The 19,294-nt window shown below is 44.7% G+C and overlaps 1 protein-coding gene across 1 annotated transcript in view; it reads right to left on the reverse strand.

Moving 5' to 3' along the window:
* Positions 1-16,240, reverse strand: part of NID1 (nidogen 1) — a 102,333-nt gene extending 86,093 nt beyond the window's left edge. Inside the window, exon 1 of the mRNA XM_069571596.1 lies at positions 14,930-16,240. Coding sequence (XP_069427697.1) covers positions 14,930-15,154 — 225 coding nt within the window. The 5' untranslated portion in view covers positions 15,155-16,240. The remainder of the gene's footprint in view (positions 1-14,929) is intronic.
* Positions 16,241-19,294: the final 3,054 nt, after the last annotated feature.

Raw genomic sequence — 19,294 nt, forward strand, 5'->3', positions numbered from 1 at the left:
GTAAAGAATTAATTAAATAGGGAAAATGCTAACAATGGTTACATTTATGTAATGTGTCTATGGGTGTTCATGATACTCATTTCTCCCCTTTTTTGTATCTGTGTGAAAACACTTCTGAGTGAAAATTGAAGGGACTTCCCTAGCAGTCAAGTAGTTAAGATGGCACTTCCACTGCAGGGGCACAGGTCCAACCCCTGGTGGGGAAACTAAGACCCCACATGCCCCGTGCCACAGCCAGATAAAATAAAAAGGAAAAAATTTACCCGAGTTAATAAGCCTGCTCCTTAAGGACTAAGAACCAACTGTTTTCACAAGCAATGCAATGGTGAGTGTTGTGATGTGGTGTATGTTGTGATGCAGTGTGAATGGTGTGTCAGTAGTGAGTTCCGTGACAGCAGGAACCATATGAGGTGTCACTCATCATCTGATGTAGCCACACACACCTGGCCCCCAAATCTGTACACTACAGTGCTGATAAGAGACTGTGAAATGAATAAATCAGTGAAGGAAGGGAAGAAATCAGTGTCCAAGGTGGCACAGCACAAAGACCACGGAGCTAGGAATGTAAGATCCGAGCTCAAGGTCCACCTCAGCACTAGCTGAATGTATTGTGACAAGGTATTTGACAAGCTGCAGGGGTCAGTTTTCCTCTCTATAATATGGGGCTGGTCCTATCACCTGCCCGAATGACCTCACAAGGCGGCGGCATGTCTCAGATGTGATAACACGCGAGCAAGCCTCCTTACACACACAACCCCTGTCCAGACACTGTCACACCCTCCCCTGTACGCTGGCAACAGGTCTCTAGCTGTGGACTTTACTCTTCCTCCTCCACACTTCCCCCCAAAATCATCTATCCGGAGGCAGCATAATTTTTTAAAAGCTTCTTATGATAAGTTACTTACAAGGGAAAAATTTCAAACACACAAGAATCACCAAAAGTATCCACACGCTCTAGTTCTCATTTTATCTGTTCTTTCCACATATGCGCATTATTTTTTTTCTCTTTTGAAGTATTTTAAATGAAATCCAAGGCATCAGATTATTTCACCCATCAATAACTCCATATGTAGCTCTTCTAGAAAAGCAGTTTGTCTCAAAAATGTCTTTTCCGGCCACTTTGTCTCCAGCAGGATTCAACAAAGTCCTCACTTTGCATTTGACTAACTTGTTTCTAAAACCCTTTTAATCTAGGCAGTTGTCCCTCCTTTTTCTCTAACACCATTTTTTTTGTTGAGGAAATGAAAATCTTTTAAAAATAAATCATGTCAGGAGGGGATGGGGATAAATTAGGATCGTGGGATTGAAATTACACACTGCTATATTTAAAACAGATAACCAACAAGGATATTGTTGTTGATAACCAACAAGGATACTATATAACACAGGGAAGTCTATTCAATATTCTATAATAACCTAAATGGGAAAATGATTTGAAAAATAAATATATGCAGTAATTATATATAATTGAATCACTTTGCTGTATACCTGGAACTAACGCAACATTGTAAATCAACTATACTCCAATACTGGAGAAGGAAATGGCAACCCACTCCAGTACTCTTGCCGGAGAATTCCACGGACTGAGGAACCTGGCAGGCTACAGTCCACAGGGTCGCAAAGATTGAACACAACTAAGCAGTTAACACACACACATACTCCAATATAAAATAAAAATTTTAAAAAATCAAGTCACTCATTGACTCAGAATCTCTAATGGCATCCCACTGCTTTATAGAAAAAAGAAATACCTAGGAGTCATTCCTTCCTTCATTCATTCAACAAACCATAACAAAGCACCTACTGTCCCCCAGACACTACTCCCGGTACCAGGCAGAGAGCGGTGAATAAGTCAGGTCAGACTGCCCCACCCTCAAAGGGCTCAGAGTCTAGTGAAAAAAGACGAGTAACAAACAAGTGAACAAATAAACAAACTAGTTTTAGGTGGCTACACATGCTGGGATGAAATCGACAATGCAACAAAACATCACACATGGGGGTCTGCGTGTGAGCACCTGCGTGACAGGCAGGTGCAGACACACGGAGATCAGAGGAGAGAGAAGAGCCTGCACCAGGGTGGGACAAGCTGGCTGCACTCAAGGAAGAAAAAGTGGCTGCTGAGGCAGCAGTCTGGCATGAGAGAAGAGCAGGGCAATAGGATGAGGGCAGATAGCCAGCGCGGCTGCACCATGCAAGTTGCAGACACGTGGTGAGAAGCTGGATGTCAAGCGCAAAGGGAAATGCTTGGAGGGCTTTGAGCTGGCGTGTCCAAGTCTGGCTTAGCTCCTCCAGTTCTTGCCCCACCACTCTCACTCACATCATTGGCTCTCATCCCATCCCAAAGACATGCCAAGCTTTTCCTCTCTACCTGCTCCTGGTCTTACACTCAGTAGTGAGCCACCATCCTGACCTTTCCCTTTTTCACATGGCTAACCCCCTTTTTCCAGGCTTCAGTTTCAGGTTGAGAAGATCCTCCTGACCCTCCACCTACCTCAGTTTCACCACAATACATGAACTTCTTCTTCATAGCACTTATCACAGCGGCAACTGGTCAATGATCTGTATCATTACTGATACTTCTTCCTCACTAGGCTATGAAGAGCAAAAACAACACTGGTCTGGGTTCAATCTCTACCTCCAAAGCTTAGCACTGGTCCTGGCATGTTAGGCAACAAATTAAATATTTGTGTTTTTTTTTGTTTTTTTTTTTTTATGAGTATTAACATTTTATTTTATTTATTTTTTTTTAAATTTTAAAATCTTTAATTCTTACATGCATTCCCAAACATGAACCCCCCTCCCACCTCCCTCCCCATAACATCTTTCTGGGTCATCCCCATGCACCAGCCCCAAGCATGCTGCATCCTGCGTCAGACATAGACTGGCGATTCAATTCACATGATAGTATACATGTTAGAATGGCATTCTCCCAAATCATCCTACCCTCTCCCTCTCCCTCTGAGTCCAAAAGTCCGTTATACACATCTGTGTCTCTTTCCCTGTCTTGCATACAGGGTCGTCATTGCCATCTTCCTAAATTCCATATATATGTGTTAGTATACTGTATTGGTGTTTTTCTTTCTGGCTTACTTCACTCTGTATAATCGGCTCCAGTTTCATCCATCTCAACAGAACTGATTCAAATGAATTCTTTTTAACGGCTGAGTAATACTCCATTGTGTATATGTACCACAGCTTTCTTATCCATTCATCTGCTGATGGACATCTAGGTTGTTTCCATGTCCTGGCTATTATAAACAGTGCTGCGATGAACATTGGGGTACATGTGTCTCTTTCAATTCTGGTTTCCTCGGTGTGTATGCCCAGAAGTGGGATTGCTGGGTCATAAGGTAGTTCTATTTGCAATTTTTTAAGGAATCTCCACACTGTTCTCCATAGTGGCTGTACTAGTTTGCATTCCCACCAACAGTGTAGGAGGGTTCCCTTTTCTCCACACCCTCTCCAGCATTTATTGCTTGCAGATTTTTGGATCGCAGCCATTCTGACTGGTGTGAAGTGGTACCTCATTGTGGTTTTGATTTGCATTTCTCTAATAATGAGTGATGTTGAGCATCTTTTCATGTGTTTGTTAGCCATCCGTATGTCTTCTTTGGAGAAATGTCTATTTAGTTCTTTGGCCCATTTTTTGATTGGGTCGTTTATTTTTCTGGAGTTGAGCTGCATAAGTTGCTTGTATATTTTTGAGATTAGTTGTTTGTCAGTTGCTTCATTTGCTATTATTTTCTCCCATTCAGAAGGCTGTCTTTTCACCTTGCTTATATTTTCCTTTGTTGTGCAGAAGCTTTTAATTTTAATTAGATCCCATTTGTTTATTTTTGCTTTTATTTCCAGAATTCTGGGAGGTGGATCATAGAGGATCCTGCTGTGATTTATGTCTGAGAGTGTTTTGCCTATGTTCTCCTCTAGGAGTTTTATAGTTTCTGATCTTACATTTAGATCTTTAATCCATTTTGAGTTTATTTTTGTGTGCGGTGTTAGGAAGTAATCTAGTTTCATTCTTTTACAAGTGGTTGACCAGTTTTCCCAGCACCACTTGTTAAAGAGATTGTCTTTACTCCATTGTATATTCTTGCCTCCTTTGTCAAAGATAAGGTGTCCATATGTGTGTGGATTTATCTCTGGGCTTTCTATTTTGTTCCATTGATCTATATGTCTGTCTTTGTGCCAGTACCATACTGTTTTGATGACTGTGGCTTTGTAGTAGAGCCTGAAGTCAGGCAAGTTGATTCCTCCAGTTCCATTCTTCTTTCTCAAGATTGCTTTGGCTATTCGAGGTTTTTTGTATTTCCATACAAATCTTGAAATTATTTGTTCTAGTTCTGTGAAAAATGTGGCTGGTAGCTTGATAGGGATTGCATTGAATTTGTAAATTGCTTTGGGTAGTATACTCATTTTCACTATATTGATTCTTCCAATCCATGAACATGGTATATTTCTCCATCTATTAGTGTTCTCTTTGATTTCTTTCATCAGTGTTTTATAGTTTTCTATATATAGGTCTTTAGTTTCTTTAGGAAGATATATTCCTAAGTATTTTATTCTTTTCGTTGCAATGGTGAATGGAATTGTTTCCTTAATTTCTTTTTCTACTTTCTCATTATTAGTGTATAGGAATGCAAGGGATTTCTGTGTGTTGATTTTATATCCTGCAACTTTACTATATTCATTGATGAGCTCTAGTAATTTTCTGGTGGAGTCTTTAGGGTTTTCCATGTAGAGGATCCAAATTAAATATTTGTTAAATGACTAGACAATGTATTTCAACACTGCACTACATTTTCTAAGAAATAGCCAGTGTCCTGAAATAGAGCTTCCCGGGTGGTGCAGTGGTAAAGAACCCACCTGCCAATGCAGGACACTCAAGAGACACGGGTTTGATCTTTGGGTCAAGAAGATCCCCTGGAGTAGGAAATGGTAACCCACTCCAGTATTCTTGCCTGGAAAATTTCATGGACGGAGGAGCCTGGCGGGCTACAGTCCACGGGGTCTCAAAGAGTCAGATGCAACTGAGCGAGTAAAGGTACCTATTCAACATCTGGTCACTTGATCAGAGAACATCAAAGATCCATGATAAAACGAACCTTAGAGATAATCCTGTCAAACCTCTTCATTTAATAATAAAAAGAGGTCCTGAATAGTAACCGGGTGATATATGAAATGACTGGACCTCAGTCATAAATCAGTTAATCAACATGATTCATCAATTTCCTTTTCACTTCTGATGGAAATTAATACTCTCTTAAGTATTCTGTGACCCATCCAGGACCACTGTTAGACCACAGGAGGCCTTTAGGCAAAATAGAAGCAGGCACTTTTTTCTCTGAATGGAAAGGCCCATGCTGAGGTTCAGGACTTGGTGAGTGGCCTGTGGGCTGGATTTTAGCCAGTCTGTCCTCTCAGCCAGAGCCCTGTGCTGCAAGCCACTTGCATAACCATGGGTGGTGGTCTTGGACTTAACCATAAACTTCCTTTGTGCCAGTAAGTGCAGCAGGTCCATGAGTGATGGCAAGAGGCATACAAAACCTCAGGGAGCCAGGATGGCCTGCAAGCCACTCACAACTAGGATAGAGCTGCATGCAACCTCCCATCAAACCCAGACTCTAGCCTCGCCAAAAAAGTCATGGGAACATGTTGAATATAGAGAAACATCTAATCAGCTTGTAGTCTGCTAAAAAAGAACTTAATTGGAGTGCCAAGACATACGAGAAATTATAAAAGGTTGGAAAGGCCAAGATTAAAAAACCAATTCAGAAGAGCAATCCAAAAGTTACAAGAACACATGCTGAAAATGCAATCCACCAGAAGAGCCAAACAATTAATTTCTTTTTTGTTGTTTTTAATTTATTTATTTTTAATCGAAGGATAATTGCTTTACAGTACTGTGTTGGTTTCTGCCATACATCAACATGAATCAGCCGTAGCTATACAAGCAAGCAATTAATTTCTTGAGCATGAACACTGGGCTTCCTGCTGTGGCAGCAGGAAGTTCAAACTACCAGCAAAATGACAAAGTTCACAGCTGCTGGTTGGGTCTGCAGATGCTACACTAAAAATATGAACCTTGAAAAGATTTTGCCCTGATAGGTACATGGGGGAGCCTGGTGGGCTGCCATCTATGGGGTCACACAGAGTCGGACACGACTGAAGTGACTTAGCATAGGTACATGAGAACACCAACTGGAAATGCTGAAGGTTCAAACACAACAAAAGGAAGACGCGACGAGTAGTCCCACACCCTAACACCACCACAAAACCAAGTGGGTATGTTCTCTTGCCTGGAAACTCCCATGGACGGAGGAGCCTGGTAGGCTGCAGTCCACGGGATTGCACAGAGCAGGACATGACTGAGCGACTTAGCAGCAGCAGCATGTTGCTTCAGGAAATGGCAGATGACACTATATCAGTGACACTATTGATAAACAGATAACTAATGAGAACCTACTGTATGGCACAGGGAACTCTACTCCGTGCTCTGTGGTGACCTAAATGCGAGGGAATCCAAAAAAAGAGATATATGTATACATACAGCTAATTCACTTTGCTGAACAGTAGAAACTAAAGCCACGCTGTAAAACAACTAGACCCGAATAAAAAAAATTTTTAATAAATAATAGAAAAAAAGGAAATGGCAGATGAAGCTGGTCTTGATCTCAAATGCAACTGCCACGGAGTCAGTAGGTTCTGTGGGCACAAGTGCTGCCTCAATGAAACACCATGAACTATATGAGACTTGCTTGCCTGCATGATCAAGAGTAATTTACAGAACTGGTGCTTCTGTTTACTTTACTTGCTTCTAAAATATTTTGTGCGTATATACAGAAAAGTTTCATTCCAATTACACTAAGAACATTATATATGCCAGAATGTCTAAACACGATTTGTCTGTAATGCTTTATTTTGCTTTGCTATACTTCCTAGCACATTAAGAAATTGCAGGGAGTTTCCATTTTGACATATTTTATGGTTCTGTATATTACATGTACAAGGGACATCTTTTTGTTGATGTCTTTGAAAGAGTAGCATTAGTTTGTTGTGCGTGAAACATGTTTCTCAAAAGTTACATCAAAAAATTGAACACCACAGACTTCCTTGGTGGTCCAGTGGCTAAGACTCCTCACTCCCAATGTAGGGGGCCCAAGTTTGACCCTTGGTCAGGGAACTAGATCCCACATGCTGCAACTAAGCATCTGCATGCCACAACTAAAGATCCTGCATGCAGAAACTAAGATGTGGCTCAGTCAAATGAATAAATAAAAATAAATATTTAAAAATCTAATACCAAGAGTGAAGTATAGAAGAAAGGTTTGGATTTTATTTTAAAAAAAGATGCGATCTCTGCTCTCAGTGGAGAGAAAGCCCAGTTTTAGAGCACATTGCCTCAGGATAGTGCTTTAAACACAACCCAGAGACGCTGCCACGGAGCAGGCAGATGAAGCCACAGAGTTTGGTTATAATCCCCAAAGAAAGGAAAACTGAACAAAGGAAATGCACCATACTCTGCAACTTTAGGGGCTTTGTCATTTGTTTGTGGACAGACAGAATAGAGGATGAGATCAGCAATGATCACAGTACAATGCTTCAAGGACTTAGCTCAAACCTACTAGGGGTCAGGGACTGAACCCAGTTGAGTGGAGCTTGTCTGGAGACTCTGAGCTCCTCAAGTGTTGAGTGTTGTTCCTTCATCACGATTCACAGTGCAGGGCACTGGGACCACCTGTTCCTCTGTGGCTCCCTCCTGACACTGGGACTTCCTGGAGGAGGGCACGGATCTGGTCATATTCAGAAGCTGCATTTCACATGGTTTAGAGCCCCAGCGCCTAGCACAGTCCCATACAACACACAAGAATCCCTTGGTAATCCCCTGGTGGGAATGAAGCAAGTTTTGAAGAAAATGAGCAGCCTACATTGGCATAGAAGGTAGGGTAAAAGTTGGAAGAATGTGAGAAGATCTTAAAAGGAGAGTTAAATTTACCCTACCTAAGGAAAGATTCCTATGTGTAAGTGGTATAATGAAAATCAATTTGTGGAAGACGCAGTGTGTGTGTGAGACAGGCACAGACAGTCGTACACAAGGAAGATGAGGAGATGAGTCAGGAGAGTCAGGATACAATCTTTTTTCTTCCAAGGATATCCTTTTATTGTTTTTCCATCACAGGAAGAATTTTATTTCCCACACCAACTGAACATATTAAATAATAACTAATTCATTTCACCATGTGTATGAATCAAGACATAAAGAATATCATATGCAATTGAATCACATTCCAGAATTTCTTCTATTGGCCTACAGGCAATTAGAGCTTTCAGTCAGCATGAGATAACCAGCCTTAGTAAATCGAGGTAATAAGATTCCAAACAAAAGAAGCAAATGTCTTGACTGTTCTGTACAACTGCATCGAGTTTTTGAAGAACTCTTGCCTGGGGGAGTTCACAGCATTGGCCAAGGCAGCAGAGCTCACGGAATATGCTCGTTGGCTCAGCGAGCTGGCTAAGCAGATTTACAGACTGGCCCACTCCACACTCATTATTCAGGATAGGGTCCAAAGAATGACTGGCTTCATCACCAGGACTGCCACTTCAAAAATATGAGGTTTTTCCACACGGAGAAATAGATCTTATCATGCAACGGCCCACAAGAGCAAGCTGGGCAACCAAGATGGCCACTAGCCCCACCACGGCTCAGTCATGAGACTTGCTTTAGTCTGTGAGATGTTAGGAAACGTGACCCAAAAGAGAAGACTTGAAAAAGCACTATGCATTTCCGCTTACTCTCTTACATTTTTGACATCCCCATGAAAAAAGAACATGCTGGCCCTCTGAAACATCACCATCTAATAGAATAAAGTGGTAATGTATACATTCAACAGCAGCAATGTCAGCTATTGTGATTCAAAAGCTGAAATTTTAATATTATTTCATTCTAATTAATTTAATTTAAAATAGCTATACATAGCTAAATGGCTACCATGTTAGGCAAAACAGCTATGATAAATGATAGACACTTCCCACCTCCCTGCCTAGAGTAGAACCAGATCATCCCAGTTGCTCCTGCTGAAGCCACCCTATATGAACCCACCATCTACTAATTCCAGACACATGAGCAACAGATGCTTATTGTTACATGCCACTGAGGTTTTGTGGTTGTTTGTTACACAGCAAGAGCTGGCTGATACATTTATTTTCTGACCCTCACCTGCCTATCCCAGGAAGAATCCTCCTATTCCAACAAAAACATTCTGCTCCAGTGGGGTCATATTCCTCACTTTCCCAGCACCTGCCAAGCTTGTTCCACCATCATGCACTTGCTCCAGCAGTATCTTCTATTTCTGGCCTCTCCATTTCTGCCTCCATCTAATGAAATTGTACCTGTCTTTCAAATCTTAAATGTAAAAGCATTTCCCCTAAAGTCAGGAACAAGACAAGGGTGCCCACTTTCACCACTACCATTCAACATAGTTTTAGAAGTTTTGGCCACAGCAATCAGAGCAGAAAGAGAAATAAAAGGAATCCAAATTGGAAAAGAAGTAAAACTCTCACTGTTTGCAGATGACATGATCCTCTACATAGAAAACTCTAAAGACTCCACCAGAAAATTACTAGAGCTAATCAATGAATATAGTAAAGTGGCAGGATATAAAATCAACACACAGAAATCCCTTGCATTCCTATACACTAATAATGAGAAAATAGAAAAAGAAATTAAGGAAACAATTCCATTCACCATTGCAACAGAAAGAATAAAATACTTAGGAATATATCTACCTAAAGAAACTAAAGACCTATATATAGAAAACTATAAAACACTGGTGAAAGAAATCAAAGAGGACACTAATAGATAGAGAAATATACCATGTTCATGGATCAGAAGAATCAATATAGTGAAAATGAGAATACTACCCAAAGCAATCTATACATTCAATGCAAGCCCTATCAAGCTACCAATGGTATTTCACAGAGCTAGAACAAATAATTTCACAATTTGTATGGAAATACAAAAAACCTCGAATAGCCAAAGCAATCTTAAGAAAGAAGAATGGAACTGGAGGAATCAACCTGCCTGACTTCAGGCTCTACTACAAAGCCACAGTCATCAAGACAGTATGGTACTGGCACAAAGACAGAAATATAGATCAATGGAACAAAATAGAAAGCCCAGAGATAAATCCACGCACCTATGGATACCTTATCTTCGACAAAGGAGGCAAGAATATACAATGGATTAAAGACAATCTCTTTAACAAGTGGTGCTGGGAAAACTGGTCAGCCACTTGCAAAAGAATGAAACTAGAACATTTTCTAACACCATACACAAAAATAAACTCAAAATGGATTAAAGATCTAAATGTAAGACCATGAAACTATAAAACTTCTAGAGGAGAACATAGGCAAAACACTCTCCGACATAAATCACAGCAGGATCCTCTATGACCCACCTCCCAGAATACTGGAAATAAAAGCAAAAATAAACAAATGGGACCTAATTAAAATTAAAAGCTTCTGCACAACAAAGGAAACTATAAGCAAGGTGAAAAGATAGCCTTCATAATGGGAGAAAATAATAGCAAATGAAGCAACTGACAAGCAACTAATCTCAAAAATATACAAGCAACTCCTGCAGCTCAATTCCAGAAAAATAAGCAACCCAATCAAAAAATGGGCCAAAGAACGAAATAGACATTTCTCCAAAGAAGACATACAGATGGCTAACAAACACATGAAAAGATGCTCAACATCACTCATTATCAGAGAAATGCAAATCAAAACCACAATGAGGTACCATTTCACACCAGTCAGAATGGCTACAAGCAATAAATGCTGGAGAGGGTGTGGAGAAAAGGGAACCCTCTTACACTGTTGGTGGGAATGCAAACTAGTACAGCCACTATGGAGAACAGTGTGGAGATTCCTTAAAAAGCTGGAAATAGAACTGCCTTGTGACCCAGCAATCCCACTGCAGGGCATACACACTGAGGAAACCAGAATTGAAAGAGACACGTGTACCCCAATGTTCATCACAGCACTGTTTGTAATACCAGGACGTGGAAGCAACCTAGATGTCCATCAGCAGATGAATGGATAAGAAACCTGTGGTACATATACACAATGGAGTATTACTCAGCCATTACAAAGAATACATCTGAATCAGTTCTAATGAGGTGGATGAAACTGGAGCCGATTATACTGAGTGAAGTAAGCCAGAAAGAAAAACACCAATACAGTATACTAACACATATATATATGGAATTTAGAAAGATGGTAATGATAACTCTGTATGTGAGACAGCAAAAGAGACACAGATGTATAGAACCGTCTTTTGGACTCTGGGAGAGGGAGAGGGTGGGATGATTTGGGAGAATGGCGTTGAAACATGTATACTATCACGTAAGAAACGAATCGCCAGTCTATGTTCGATGCAGGATACAGGATGCTTGGGGCTGGTGCACAGGGATGATCCAGAGAGATGATATGGGGTGGGAGGCAGGAGGGGGGTTCATGTTTGGGAACTCATGTACACCTGTGGCGGATTCATGTCAATGTATGGAAAAACCAATACAGTATTGTAAAGTAAAATAAAGTAAAAAAAAAAAAAAGAAACGAATCGCCAGTCCAGGTTTGATGCAGGATACAGGATGCTTGGGGCTGGTGCATTGGGATGACCCAGAGGGATGGTACAGGGAGGGAGGAGGGAGGGGGGTTCAGGATGGGGAACATGTGTACACCCGCGGTGGATTCATGCTGATGTATGGCAAAACCAATACAATCTTGTAAAGTAATTAGCCTCCAATTAAAATAAATAAATTTAAATTAAAAAAATCTTAAGTGTAATCTCCTCTGTAAAATCTTCCCTCACTACTCTAATTCACAGCAATCCCTTTGGTCCATGGCATGTTTTAGGGTTGATGTTGAATGCATTATGAGTCAGACATAGACTTGGGCTGATATCCTAGCTTGGGCATTTTTAATTGATGCTATGGCCTTGAGTATTTCTTCATCTGAAAAAAGAGGGGCAAGTTGCTGTGAGGATTAAATAATGTAAGACTAGCTAGACCCTGACACCTGTAGATATACTCACCCAGCAACTGTTTTCCATTTCGATGGCCTTCCTTTCTTTTTTCTAATCTAGTGCCCAGAACAGTACAGACCATCTAGTTCATACTCACACTCCCTGTCAATTCGCTTTTTCATTCAAAGCCCTGTAAGGGTTTCCACCAGCTAAAGAGGATCTACACAACAGATAGTGGTGGACGCTGACATGGCACCAGATCCCCCTTCAGCTCCCGGGAATGCAGCCCACAGCCCTCCTCTTTGACACTGCCTGTTGTTTCCATGGAAAAAACTGCCTCACCCAAGGGTCATAACTCCGTCCAGGTCAGCCCTAATCTAATCATTGATCACCTTCTCAGGAGACTTGAGAGAGGTTTGAAAGTCTTATCCCACCTCAAGAGCTCCCAGAGGGGTGGCAGGCATCTTGCTGACCTTCATTGCAGCTCAGCTACTTCACTGCCCTCCCTTCCACAGGGGTGGATCTGAGGAGCTCCCCCTAATGAAATAACCTGCCTGCTAATCTCTATCTCAGGGCTTCCCTGGTGGCTCAGACAGTAAAGAATCTGCATGCAATTTGGGAGACCTGGGTTTGATCCCGGGGTCGGGAAGATCCCCTGGAGAAGGGACTGGCAACCCACTCCAATATTCTTCCTGGAGAGTCCCACGGACAGAGGAGCCTGGCCAGCTACAGTCCATGGGGTTGCAAAGAGTCCAACATGACTAAGTGACTAACGCTTTCACTTACAATCTCTATCTCAGAGTCCTTCCTGGGAACTGAACCTGTAGCACAGAAGTTAAGATGTGAAGAGAGCTCTGGGAGTCTTTCTCCTTGATATGTAGATTAAAACCCCAAATAGGCTCAGGGGACTTCCCTGGTGGTCCAGGGGCTAATACTCCAAGCTCCCGATGCAGAGAGCTAGGGTTCAATCCCTGGTCAGAGAATAGATCCCATATGCCACAACTAAGGGTTCCAAAGCCGCAACTTAAAAAGAAAAAAAAAAAGATACTCAGGCTGCAACTAAAGACTCTGCATGCCACAATCAAGACCCGGTGCAGCCAAATAAATAAACATTTTTATAAACAAAGAAAGAGACTCAGAAGGTGTGGATTGACAGGAGTCACTTTTCAACAATAGATTATCTAGGTCTGTAGAATGTAATGTGTTTAGTCTGATGCCACAAGTAAAAGAGAGGAGAAGAGCTCGAATTTAACATGGAGGTTCTGAACTTAGGATCCAATGACTACCTGCTCCCCACAGAATTCATGGGTCTGTTAACTTAGAAAAATAAACTTAATTTTCAGTAGCTCATAACCCAAATTTAGCATTTCCTTCCATTGTAAGTGTAGGCAACAACTCTATTAACGCTTAATGACTATGCCACTAACAGAAGTCACACATATGCTCCTATCACTATACAGTCACTATAGTAGGTGTAGGACTCCATGGACGTGAGTCTGAGTGAACTCCGGGAGTTGGTGATGGACTGGGAGAGTCCGACACGACTAAGCGACTGAACTGAGGTGTAGGTGTATAGTAGGTGTCTCTGAATACTGTTTACAGTCCCATGACCTTGAAAGTTCAGTCATTAGCTGACCATACACTGGAGCCACTGCTTCACCTTGTTATTTAATATAATTCTTTTTTTTTAATGACATATCTTACTTCAAACAATTTTTTTAAAATATTTTAACTCTTATTTCAACAGAATTTATTTCCTTGGCAATCCTGTGGATTTTATCTTGCACATTTAAAAACCTAAGAGGGAGTTTTCTAGGCTACAGCACACTGCCTAAGGAGGTCAGGGCGGTGGGGATAGCAAGGGGACACTCTCTATGGGTGGAGAATTCAAGGACTCATTCTTTTTCTGCAAAGCCGACAAGCTCCACGTGGGTGTTGTCCTGGGCGCAGTTTGCCGAGATCAGACCAGCAGAGCCATGTCAGGGGCAGGACAGGCTCCAGCCGCTGTTGGAGTTGTTCCCCCGCCCCTCTTCTGGAATGCACACAGCTTTATATGAAATCCACATGGTGCGCGGCAGCGACAGGAGGCGGCACGAAAGTACTTTCCCAAGTTGACAGCGTCCCCGCGCCCAGCCAGTCCGGAGAAGGGTCCAGAGAGCGAAAGGTCCCTCCCTGTCCCTCTCCCCATCTGGCTCCCCACCCCCCACGGTGACAATGGTTGGCTACAGGAAATTGGATCACCGGGGCGCTCTGCTTTCCCAGCCCTGAACTCTGGACACAGAGCAGAATCATTGCCAAGACGTATCCGGAGTCCGCACACACAAATGCAGGGGCTGTCGACTGCATTCCCCGGGCCGAGAGCTGGGCTTGGCGGTCTTTATCTGCCCCGGCACCTACAGGAGTCCCGGGGCCCGCGAGCCAGCTGCTACCCAGCTCTGGCCTTCGTCCGGCGCCTGGTCCCAAGCGGACCGGGTCCTGTCCCCCAAAAGCAGGGGACAATGGCGCGACGCGGACAGACTTCCCGGCCCACTGCCGCGGGAGAGGAAACTCCGCCCGGGTCCCGGGGTCCCGGGTCACAGAGTCCTGGAGCCTGGCAGTGCGCTCGCGAGGCGGCGCAGACGGGGCGAGCTCCCCAGAACCCAGTGACCCTCCTCGAGCGATCGTGACCAGGCGGCGCGGAGGCGTCGGCTGGCCGGGCGGAGGCGGGAGCCCCCTGGGGCTTGGAGACGGAGCGCCGCACCCCGGCCCCGGCGACCACCGGGTGCGCGTGCCCGCCCACGACGCCCCGGTCCGTCCGGCTCCGCGGGCGGCCCCGGCCCGCCCGGGCCTTCCTCCAGACGCCGCCTCAGCCCCTCGCGGCCTCTCGCCCACCCGCCCCCACCTCCCGCCCGGGGTCGCACTCACGTAGACCGAGTCGATGTCGGATCTGTCGAAGAAGTGGAGCGCAGTGCTCAGCTCCAGGGCTGGAGAGACCAGGTCGTCCCCGGCCTCCAGCTCCAGGTCCCCATGTTCGGGGCCGAAAGGAAAGAGCTCCTGGCGGCTCAAGCAGCCCCCAGGCCCCGCTAACAGCAGCTGCAGCAGCAGCGCCCGCGTCCACGCAGCTCCGCTCCGGCGGACCGTGGCCAACATGTTCCCGAGCGCCGTCCCGCACACCGAGGAGCTCTGCGGCCGGAGGGTGAGGAAGGCGGAGATGTAACCGGACGCCCCTCGGCAGCCCCTCGGCGCGTCCCGCCTCGCGAGGTTCCCACACCGGGAAATAGGGGAGGGGAGCCGAGGGGAGCCGAGGGGAGATGGAGAGGGCCCCGCCCCGCCCCGCCCCGGCCGCGGAGGCTGCCCAATGGCCGTGAGGGGGAGGGCGAGGGGCGACACCGAATCCCCCAGCAGTTCGGGTCCGGTCGCCCTCGTTCCCCGCCGAGTAATGGGCGCTAGAGGCCGCGATTCCCAAAACCAACCCAGTTCCCACCGAACGGCCCCTCCGGGAGCTAGGAACAGAGTGCCGGGCTCTGCACCACTGTCCTTGGCCCAAGGCTAAGTCGTTTGGATCCGGCGACGTGGAACTGCCCCGCATTCGGACACAGTCCACCCCAAAGCTGTTTGGTGGCGTCCGGAGGTCGGACTGACATGGTCAGACTGGTAGGAAGAGGGAGTACTGAGGATTAACAAGAAGGGATCCGGCCAGGACCACGGCCATTGACTCAAACATCCATTCTTTCAACTTAACACTGAGTGTGGGATCCTGTGCTTCGTAATGGAAAGTTGGGCCAAAAATCCTGTCCAACCTCCAGAGTCAAAGTCATGGGTGCAGAACGTCATTCAGAGTTAGGCAGGCTAAGGCCCCCAAGTGATAAAGGACATCAGGACTGGAATAACTGGTCAAGGATAGCGTCTCTGGGGATATGGAAATCAAATCAGGTTTTCCAGAAAGGATAAAATTTCACCCAGGGGGCTGGAGAAGGAACTTTCTAGAAGCTGGAGTTGATGCCGTTCCCCCAGGAAAGGAATCTTATTCCTAGTAAAACCTTTAATACCACAGCTAGGAATTTGAACTCTCTCTAACATCCACAGAACTATGTAGAGTTTTTGACAAAGGGAGATAAACCGTGTAAACTGTATCCTAAATAATCCCTTGATCATTAATTTGGCCCTGGGTTGAAACAAGAGACGCAGGGGTCATCCAAGGATCATTGACAGGAAAAATAAAAAAAGGATGAGAAAAAAAAAGTGGAAGTTGAAGTAAAAATGAATCTAAAAGGCATTACAATGAAAGAAGGAATAAAACCTGATTATAAATTTGATATGAGAAGGGAGAGGGGAGAAACGTTTAAATTGAGTGGAAAGTTTTGAGCCTCAGTTCAGTTCAGTCGCTCAGTCGTGTCCGACTCTTTGCGACCCCATGAATCACAGCACGCCAGGCCTTCCTGTCCATCACCAACTCTCAGAGTTCACTCAGATTCACGTCCATCGAGTCCGTGATGCCATCCAGCCATCTCATCCTCTGTCGTCCCCTTCTCCTCCTGCCCCCAATCCCTCCCAGCATCAGAGTCTTTTCCAAAGAGTCAACTCTTCGCATGAGGTAGCCAAAGTACTGGAGTTTCAGCTTTAGCATCATTCCTTCCAAAGAAATCCCAGGGCTGATCTCCTTCAGAATGGACTGGTTGGATCTCCTTGCAGTCCAAGGGACTCTCAAGAGTCTTCTCCAACACCACAGTTCAAAAGCATCAATTCTTCAGCGCTCAGCCTTCTTCACAGTCCAACTCTCACATCCATACATGACCACAGGAAAAACCATAGCCTTGACTAGACGGACCTTAGTCGGCAAAGTAATGTCTCTGCTTTTGAATATGCTATCTAGGTTGGGCATAACTTTCCTTCCAAGGAGTGTCTTTTAATTTCATGGCTGCAGTCACCATCTGCAGTGATTTTGGAGTCCCCCAAAATAGTCTGACACTGTTTCCACTGTTTCCCCATCTATTTCCCATGAAGTGATGAGACCGGATGCCATGATCTTCGTTTTCTGAATGTTGAGCTTTAAGCCAACTTTTTCACTCTCCTCTTTCACTTTCATCAAGAGGCTTTTTAGTCCCTCTTCACTTTCTGCCATAAGGGTGGTGTTATCTGCATATCTGAGGTTATTGATATTTCTCCCGAGCATTGCAAAACCTCTGCTGCCTTTTGAAGGGATGGGAGCTGGGACTTTGGGAGTTCCATTTGTTTGATGTTAGACTTGTTGACCTGGAGAGGTCAACATGGTATCAATCCTTCCCTTCTCCCCCGCCCACCCCCAGCCCTGTTGCCAGCTAAAATTAAGGACCTGGGACCCAGTCTGGGAGAATTCTCCCAATAAACAGCGGATTCTGTATCATATTTAGATATTTAGGGAACATGAGTCCTGAACCAGTAGAAACTACAAGGAAGGTCAATGAAATACACCCTTGTTTTGCAATCACAATAACCTAAGGAGACAGAACCACCCCCACATACAGAAGACGGACAGAGAGAGCCAGAGAGGCTTAAATCACTTTGCCAAAGTTACACATCTGGAAGCCTGTATGGGGACCCAGGGTGGTCCGACTCCAGGGACCCCTTAACCACAACGTTAAGTGGAGCCATTATTGCCACAATTGTTTCCCTTGATGCTAAAGAGTGATTAACACAGCCTGCAATCTGTTCCCAAATTCAGTGGCTTTCCTTCAATTCCCTCCCAGAAATGCAGTGCCCCGGAGCCTCTGTCCTGCCCCGGAAGCCCTCTGACTCTATCCCATGCTATCCATAGTGGCTGCACCACCCATGTCTGTGCTTTCGGTCTCCAGGAGACTCGTATTCCCCTGTGCTCACCTGAACGGCCTCAAATTTCCCAGTGTGTGCCCAGCCAGCCTCATCCAGCCTGCCCTTCAGATTTTCCCCTTCCAAACCTCCCCACACCTTTTATCTCACATCACTGCCGGCTCTGAAGCCGCAGCCTGCCCCTGGAATGATCTCACCCCTTCTCCTGAATTCTCTGCCTTTTTAGTACTCAGACAGCTTCTGAAACTCCCATTGGTCCATGGAAATCTCCTTCGCTAATACAGAAGCAAGAGCCATTCTCCACTCTGCCAGGTCAGGGTAGCTTGGAGTCCAGTCTGGCTGAGGCCTGGGCTCTGCCATTTACTATCCCTGTTAACTTGGGCAGGTTTCTATATCCTACTCATTTGCATGGAATGTTCATACCTACAATCAAAGAATTGTTATGAGAATTACTCAAGATGATCCACAAAATGCTCCTAGCACCAAACTGGAGCATAAAGGAAGTAATCAGTTAATATTAAGCCATCATTATCTAAATGTGTTTTTCATGATTCTTATTATTTCCACAATTACTAAGAATCCACTTGGAGTCAGACACTGCACTAGGAATTCTAAATACAAAGACTGTTAACTCATAATCCCTTTTGCAAGCAGCTCATAGTCTGTTGGGAAAGACAGACACATCTTTAACACCGTGGGATGTTTCTATCTTTCTTTGAAAGATAGAAAGCAACAGCAGACACCCCTCGTTGAACGCCTGCTTTTGCTAGATGCTTTATAGAGCATCAGATTTAATACTAAAAACAACTGCACAAGCTAGTAGTTTTATAGTAGATGTAGGGGAAATGAGATCTGCAAAAGTTAATGCGCCCTGTAAGGTATAGTTCGGGCCGAGGCAGAAAGAGGAAAGGTGACCTCAACAGAAGTAGGTTACTTTTATTCAGGCAAGGAGGGGCGACAGTGGGCCTAAGGACCAGGCTGAGAGCACAGAGGGATCAGGGAGGCTCCATATTTACAGGGAAGTTTGTGTAAGTGATAAGGGAAACATTAATCAGGTGGGATGTTTGGTGGCTCAAACAGTAAAGCGTCTACCCGCAATGGGGGAGACCTGGGTTCGATCCCTGGGTCGAAAAGATCCCCTGGAGAAGGAAATGGCAACCCACTCCAGGACTCTTGCCTGGAAAATTCCATGGACTGAGGAGCCTTGTAAACTACAGTCCACGGGGTCGCAAAGAGTTGGGCACGACTGAGCAATGTCACTTCACTTTAGTTGAGATGGCATTTGTAGTTGGGCAGGGGGTGATAAGTCTTCTGGACAGGTGTAGGGGGTGGAAGGTTTCCGGACAGGGGGTAAGTCTCAGATAGATGCAACTGGCCTGGAACATCAGGGTGGGACCTAAAGTTCTGTTTTGTTTTCTCTGAAGTTAGATGATTCAGCAAGGGCCTTTGAAACTTGTTTTCTTTTATAGGCCCAAAAGACTCTTT

The sequence above is a fragment of the Ovis canadensis genome, chromosome 25 (assembly GCF_042477335.2).
Source record: "Ovis canadensis isolate MfBH-ARS-UI-01 breed Bighorn chromosome 25, ARS-UI_OviCan_v2, whole genome shotgun sequence".
Classification (NCBI taxonomy): domain Eukaryota; kingdom Metazoa; phylum Chordata; class Mammalia; order Artiodactyla; family Bovidae; genus Ovis; species Ovis canadensis.